The sequence below is a fragment of the Lontra canadensis genome, unplaced genomic scaffold, assembly GCF_010015895.1.
Source record: "Lontra canadensis isolate GAN:19392208 unplaced genomic scaffold, GSC_riverotter_1.0 scaffold39, whole genome shotgun sequence".
NCBI lineage: Eukaryota > Metazoa > Chordata > Mammalia > Carnivora > Mustelidae > Lontra > Lontra canadensis.
This window is the reverse complement of record NW_022631033.1, coordinates 8,329,422-8,337,761: the sequence shown is the minus strand read 5'-3', so window position 1 is coordinate 8,337,761 and position 8,340 is coordinate 8,329,422. Positions and strand designations below refer to the sequence as shown.

Sequence of the window (8,340 nt, the reverse complement as noted above, 5' to 3'; positions counted from 1 at the left end):
ACTATAGAGTTTAAATCTGAATGAAAATTTAACATAGAGACATATGAAATATTATATATTGTGTTAAAATGTATACTTCATATTTTAAAATTATTTCTTCTGCAAAAATATGATTCTCATGACTTAAAAATCAAAAGCATATTGGTACTTTTTTTTTTACATATCTAACATATCTTTAATACTTCACTTAAAATATGTCAACAAACTCTTAATTGGCAGCATCTACATGTTTTAATGTTCTGAATACCCACAAAGTCTTATTATAGTTAGACATCACTTATCTTACCTAAAACAAATTGTATTTCTAATTTTTTCTCTATTAGAATTTATTTCCTTAAGATACTTTTTTTAAACAGCTAACATTGGAAAACTTAAGTTTCCCAACAGAAATAAAATCTCTATTTTACTGGGAAATTACTCTATTTTTAATATATGCTTTTACAGCATTTCAAAAGCAAATGTCACTTCAAAGCAATACCTGTGAAAGGAAATTAAAAAACTCAGTTTAACTTTAAGAGTTATGGCAGAGAGGGCAGGTCACGTTTTATATTTTAACAACACAAACTATTGTATAATAAATACAAAATAAAGAAAAAGACAGTGATAGCTATTATCGAGGGTGAAAACATTGTATAAACTTAAAGAGGCTGCTTTCTGAACCATCACTGATGTAATATGAGGCTTATCAATTTCATGTACAGAAACAATCTCTGTAGTCAAATTTATCATTCATGTTCATGCCCCCACATGAGAAGTAGTAGGTGAATATCTGTAGGAATACAGTTTATTGTCTGCTCCTCCACTCAGAAGTAACCCTGTGTCTGTCCAGTCTACACTCAGAACTTTGTCTTCATGAGCAGCCAGATCATAGAGAGGAGCCTTACAACTTCTTGTATCCCACAGTTTGACAATGTTATCTAAAGAACCTGAAATCAGCTGCTGCTCATGGGTAGGAGACCACTTTAATGATGTAACCCAGCCTGTATGTGAGGTTAGGGACAGCGACACCAAAGAACCATCTTTAGTTGGAGGATCCCACAGTCTGATATGCCTATCTGTGCTTCCAGATGCTAAACGTTTACAAAGTGGAGAATAGGATATACAATTAAACACTTTATTTCCTGTCAAAGTTGACTTAAGACTGCCAGACTCTACATCCCACACCCTAATTGTGTGGTCCCAAGATGCACTGCAGATTTCTTCAGCATCTGACCACAGAACTGAAGAAATTGCTTCCTTATGGCCAGAGAGGGTCACTATGGGAGTCCTCGTTAGTCCCAACTGCTCTGTTTTCTGTTTCTTTCTTGGTCGATTTGTGGATTCCTCCATTTCATCTTCTTCATCTGTAGGAACTATAGACCAGATCTTTAGCATCTTATCCCAGGAGCCACTGCAAAATTTGGTTCCCGTGCTATCAACAGCTATAGAATCCACACTTCCGGCATGACCTCTGCAGTAGTGCACGGCTTTCACCTTGTTTCTCTCCACATTCCACTCCCATAAGAGAATCGTCTGATCCATAGAGGCACTCAGTAGTAGGCAAGACAAACTGTCTTTTTTCACCCAGGCCATATCTTTTACAACATCTGTATGTCCCACAATTGTCATTATTGACTTTCCTTCCAAGGACCAGATCCGAGAAGTCTTATCATAAGAACCAGTCAAGATCCATTCCTCTGCCCCTTGGACGGAACTGATCCAGTCATCATGGAACATGCATTGCTCTGGCTGAGGAGCAGTGTACTTCTCCACATATTCCAGTTCCACGACCTCTTCTGAGGAGATGTTTTCCAGTTCCATGTGTTTGAGCAAGGGCATTCGCAGAAACTGACCCTTGATAAGGAAATCGAACTCCACATGCTTGTGGAACTCATTTTTGGCCTCCAGCAATTTATTGATGATGTTACTAAGGTCAGCAATTTCAGAGGCTGCAGGAATTGAGAAGGGAACATCATCTACCGCGTATTTCTTGTTGTCAGTGAAGAAGCGTGTCTGGAGCTGAGCCATGGCGAGGAGTACCCACAAGACTTGTCTACAGAAGCGTAAGTGGTGATAGGCAACAGGCGCTCCAGTCTGTTACAAAAAGAGGCAGCTCAAAATTAGCTTGCACAGGTACGCGAGAAGATGCAGTCTTCTGGGCTTCCGCTTTCCTTCCTCCCGGTACATATTTATTAAAAATAATTGTGACTGGTACACAATCCTCTATAAAGTATAGGGAATAGATCATATTTCATTGTAACATTATACTGTTGTGAAATGTAAAGAGAATTTCAAACCAGTAAAAGAAGTGAAATAATATCTCTAGTGAGGATAGTGATTGGGCTCATTTTTTTTTTTTTTTCTTTTTTTGGCCAAAGTTTTGAAAATAGTAACAATGAACTCAAATTCTGTATTACTTTGCACTCTCTACTCTAGGAACTACTTTTAAAATATTGATATTAATAATGACATATTCATCATTCAAAGACTGAAAAATGCATTTCTGGATACACTGGTATATAGTTACATTATCACCAGAATAAATAATACGTTTCATTCTATTACATAATACAAACTAACTCAACTCCAAGATTTTGTTCACTATGCTGAATTTTTAATGACGGTGCAAAGCTGTGTTTTTACTCAGGTTGGGCGAAGGTCCATGGGCATATTAATCTATTCATAAGTGGCAGTATCCCTCCCCCTTTATTCTAATATAGCTATAAAGTCACACCTATTGTACTCATTGTATTCATGGGCAAATATGTCAGTTGGTCCTAAATGAATTACCTAAAGCACATCTGACAAACCAGGCATTACTGTATACTTAAAAAGTAATAGGAACCAATGCGAGGACTACAATGAGACCTGAATAAGGTGACAGGCTGCTAACTTCCTCTACTTAGGACATTTTGCCTTTCACAATTTCTCCTTTTACATCTTCTTTATATTTTACACCTTTCTTTTACATCTTCTTCAATACCAGGATGCAATGACCCCATTAAGCTCTGAAAACATGCTAATCAGGCAGATTTCATAGCTAGAGGCAAACTTCTTAGTCTGTTTCTCCAATACCCGTATGATTAAAATAGCGTAGACATTTTATGGCTCAGGACCATTGGATGATACAGTATAAATATTTCAAAATAATAAATGTGGTAGTCTGAAGCATGACCACCATCATCTTTCACCAACCTGGTGACTTCACACTGCAACAATATGAGCCCTGGAAAAGCAGTTTAATTTTCTGTTCCTAAGAGAAAATATCTGGGTGGGTGGTCCAGAAATAGCACTTCATAAATTAATTTAGGTAGATGCTTTTTCTTTCAGTATCCAAGGTGTTTAATATACACATTGGAATGGATGACTATTTGCTTTATCTGCTGAATGACTCATGTAATGATAACCATGTGTGTTTGCTTTCTGTACACCAACACAGTTATCAGCTGGATGACCTAGTATTGACATCTTATCCTAGTAACTAATACCCACTTACTAGTTGGAGACATCTCTTTTGAAATTTAAATCCCCACTCAACTTTAATCAACAGTTGGGCAAAAGCCAAATTTAACTCATGAAAACTAGTCAAAATCCCTGTGGCATTCCTCCTTTTGATTTATCACCTCTGGTATTAGCCAGCACTCTGGTCACTGACCACAGTCACAGGTCTGGCCATTGGAATTAACACAAACCTCAAAAGAAAAAAAAAATCAAGTCCATTTATAGAAATGGAAGTTGGGGAGTTATGATGAGGGAGTGATAGTTTTGGTCCAACAGTTTAAGAGAAGAGTTAGCATTTCCAGAATTAAAAAGTATAGATTAATGAATCCAGTATTAGCTGCTGTTTCCAAAAGCTCAATGTATAAGAGCTTATGTAGGTAGTTATGCACATATTAATTTTAAAAAGAGAACTTTTAATTGCAATATAACATACATATAGAAAAATACAGAAACCACAACTAGAAAGCCTAAAGAAATTCAACAAAAATGCACCCATGTAATTAGCACCTAGGTCAAGAAATTAAACATTATCATCACTCCAGAAACTGTGCATCCTTTCAAGGTCACCAATTCCTGAACAGTAAGGATAATCCTGATTTCCAAGCTGTGATTTCTAAGATAGTTGGTCTTGTGCATGTTGTATTTTTGAATTCAAGGGTAATTTGGTGGGGACTCCATTTTATCTGATGTTGATAAGTATTAACTAATTTAAGCTCAACTATTGTAATTAGTGGAGGGATTGATAGATATCTTAATGCTTTAGAAAACCAGAGTTAGAAAAGTATTTTAAACAAAACTTATTATTCCATTGATGTATAATATATATTAAAACACATTTTGGGGAGCCTAAGTGGAAATGAGAAAATCTGATCTTTCTTCCAACTGATGTCCTAGATATTGGTACTGTATCTCTTGAATTGATTACAAATTAGTGCTATTAAGTCAGACATGACTTCAACTATTGACTCTGTCACTTGCTAGGTATTTGATCTTAAGCAGATAAACTTCCTTAATCTTTACTTTCTTCTTTTGTAATAGAGATTATAACAGAACGTAATTCATAATGCTTATAGAATTTAAAGGAGGTAATGTCAAAAGTAGTTATCTTGATCCTGGGATAAGGAAGTTCCCAATAACTTATAATCCATACCCTTTGACTGGAGTATGTCATTTCAAGGAAGCCATCCTAATGATAAAATACAAAATACAGGAAAGCTTTATGCACAAAATCATCACTGTAATAATATAGAAAAAATAGATATAGTAGACAAGTTTATTCAAGATTAAAAATAAAATGGACTGGAAAAACATACCCTAAATTTGCAAAACATCATATCAAAATATTGCAAGATAAAAAAAGATTTGAATAAAATTTTGTTCCTTCCTAAAATATTACAACACTGAGCAAATATTGTAAGATATATCTTTTCCTGAGTAACACTGACAGTCCTGGCCTTTTAACTGTTCACTACTTTTAATAGTATTTTGAAATAAATAAAAGTCACTTTTATTTTTAAATGACTGGGATCCCCAATCTTGTGATGAAAAACCATATGCAACTTAAATGAAACTTGGACAGTCTCTTCAACAAATGGTGTTGGGAAAATCAGACAGGAAAATGCAAAAGAATGAAACTGGACCATTTGTATAAATTATACACACAAAAAAACCTCAAAATGGGTGAAAAGTTTATATGTGAAACAAGAAACCATTAAAATCCTAGAGGAGAACAAAGGCAAAAACTTCTTTGACATTGGCTATCTTCTTACTAGATTGGCAGCTTCTTAGGTCTCCTGAGGCAAGGGAAACAAAAGCAAAAATAAATAAAGTGTTGAGCCTACATCAAAATAAAAAACTTTGCATTGATGGTATAGTGGTTAGCATAGCTGCCTTCCAAAATAAAAAACTTCTACACAACAAAGGAAACCATCAACAAAACTCAAAGGTAACTTACGGAATGAGAAAAGATATTTGCATATGATATATATGATAAAGGGTTAGTAAACAAAATATCTAAAGAACTTACCAAACTCAACACCCAAAACACAAATAATCCAGTTAAAAATTGGGCAGAAAACATGAATAGACATTTTTTTTCAAAGAAGACATACAGATGGTCAATAGACACATGAAAAGATGTTCAACATCACTCATCATCAGGGAAATACAGATCAAAACTACAAGACATCATCTTATGCCAGTCAGAACAACACAGGAAACAACAGATGTTGGTAAGGATGTGGAAAAAGGGGAACCTCTTACACTGTTGGTGGGAATGCAAGTTGGTGTAGCCACTGTGGAAAACAGCATGGAGGTTCCTCAGAAGTTAAAAATAGAGCTACTCTATGACTCAGCAATTGCACTACTAGATATTTACCCAAAGGATAAAAAATACTAATTCAAAGGGATGCGTGCACCCTGATGTTTTTAGCAGCATTTCTACAATAACCAAATTATGGAAGGAGCCCAAGTGTCCATCAACTAATGGACTGTTGGAATATTACTCAGCCATAAAAAAGAACAAAATCTTGCCATTTGCAAAGATGTGGATGGAGCTAGTGAATGGACTATTACTCAGCCGTAAATAATGAAATATTTCTTAGCCATAAAAAGGAGTGAAATCTTTCTATTTGCAAAGATATGGATGGAGCTAGTGAGTATTATGCTAAATGAAGTAAGTCAGAAAAAGACAAATACCAGATGATTTCATTCATATGTGGAATTTAAGAAACAAAACAAATGAGCAAAAGGGGGAGAAAAAAGAGAGGAAGGCAAACCAAGAAACAGACCCTTTACTCTAGAGAACAAACCGATGGTTACCAGAGGGGAGGGGAAGATGGTTAAAAGAGGTGATGGGGACTAAGCCCTTGCTGTGGTGAGCACCAGATAATGTACGGAAGTGATGAATCACTAAACTCTGTATTTGAAACTAATATTACACTGAATGTTAACTAGCTGGAACTTAAATAAAAACTTGGAAAGTTAAAAAAAAAAAAAGAATGTTACTCTCATCCTGGTCTTGGTAAACTTAGGTCTTGAGTTTCGACTCAATGCTATATCCATCTCACAAATATGAACAAGAGGTTCAGAAAAATATATGTAGCATAGCAATAGCTTTATTCTATTTTAATTATGTATTTAAGTTACTCTTTGACATATTCAGTTCAAATAAATGGGTGATTCTATTCCAAAAAAGAAAAGAAAATCATATGGTCCAGGAAACAAGAAAGGGAGGGCGTAGAAGATTCTAGTTGTGATAAAGAGGTGAATAAGACCTTTCAATTTTTTACTTTTCAATAAGCACTGGTCAGAGCACTATTTATTGTAACCAAGAGGCTTGCATTTCATTTTAGAGATTCTGATGTTGATTTCTGAGTTCATGTTCCTTTTTACAAAACAACAGAACACAAACTCCATTTGGTTCACTTTTTTTAACTTGTGTGAAGGATTTTAATGTTTTAAGATTTTCCTTTATAGCCCTTCACACCATTTCCTCTCCTTGATAACACTGACAAAACTGTTGTCTAACAAAGTTGTTGATCAATAAATTTTGAGAACTGTACTGAATTATTCCTGGGATGTCCATTTTGGTCAAGCACAAAATTCAAAGGTTCATAATTAAAATAGGATGAAACTATGATTTTTGTTTTTATCAGTGCATCGTTCATTCTTCTAGCAAACACTGAATGATCATCATATAATCCAAGGCCCTGGGCTAGAGGAATTGATAAGAGCTAAGAAAATCGACATTCCGTCTAGGCTAGTTGAGCCTTGGGCAGTTTTTATAGAATACATAAAGTCACTGCTTAGTGCCTTAATGAGTCAGAGCCTAAATTACTGCGTACATGTAAAGCCTTCACGGTTGACTAGAAGGCCATTAGGAGGTCAATCTAGCTATTTTGTTTGTATTAATGAACAACTTAGATACAATTCATTGCTTAGCCACTGCATGTTATGACAAAAATAAAATTTAAAAATCTCAAAGGTTGACTCAAATTTATGTCTTAGCTTTTCAGGGAAATACTTTAACTACTTCATGTCAGTCTTGGTGCCTTGCTACCACTTACATTGTATATAAAGCATCATTTATTTCCTCCCTACTCCAAAATCCTTGAAACAGAAATAAAATGTATTTGTAGGAAATGTATTTCTGTGAATTTTTAAGAGAGTATTTATAGTTAACACTTTCACTAAAGCTTTCTCTATGTCAATAACAACAACATCCAGAGAATATAATACCAGACCATCTTTTCAAACAAAAGGGAAAAGAGTGTTCCGTGTTTGTTTGATAAATACATTAATATACTTCAAACACTTCTGTGTCATGTTGATCAAATGAATTATAACTAAGAGTGATGTCTAGATAACCTCCATTCTTTAACAATACAGAGACAGAATTTTCTAAAAATGCCACGTTAGTAGATGATTTAAGAGAGAACAGGTAACATGATTGTAATGATATAGAGGAATGTATGCTTGGGAAAATAAGCTAATTATGCTGACTATATAAATTCTTAGTTCCCCCCCCAAAACTGGTATTCTGTGTATTTAATCATTCAAAGCAATATATAGGAACATAGATAAAATAAATATATTCAATATTAAAAGCACGTAAAAATTTGATTACAAAAGTCAAATGATCAAACTATCCTGTTAAAAGACCTAGAATGCTAAAGATGGAGAAGACATTGTCAAGAGTCATAGTCAATCCTTACATAATTTGAGAGAAGTAGTAATAAGGTCATGGGTCAAAAATTTCAAGATTCTACAGTTATTATAAATATTAAAATGGCTTTTTTTCCTTTTAACGATTTTATTAGTATGGTCACAAAAATTGACATCTATAGTACACTGATAACA

At 34.5% G+C, this 8,340-nt stretch overlaps 1 protein-coding gene across 1 annotated transcript; it reads right to left on the bottom strand.

Moving 5' to 3' along the window:
- Positions 1–688: 688 nt before the first annotated feature.
- Positions 689–2,062, bottom strand: LOC116874850 (ribosome biogenesis protein WDR12-like). The gene has a single exon (XM_032869846.1). It carries the CDS (start codon positions 2,005–2,007, stop codon positions 736–738), a length of 1,272 nt encoding a protein of 423 aa, XP_032725737.1. The 5' UTR covers positions 2,008–2,062; the 3' UTR covers positions 689–735.
- Between the last annotated feature and the right edge of the window lie 6,278 nt (positions 2,063–8,340).

Excerpts from the sequence above, each read along its gene's own strand:
- LOC116874850 (XM_032869846.1), bottom strand. The coding sequence starts at position 2,007 with ATGGCTCAGCTCCAGACACGCTTCTTCACTGACAACAAGAAATACGCG.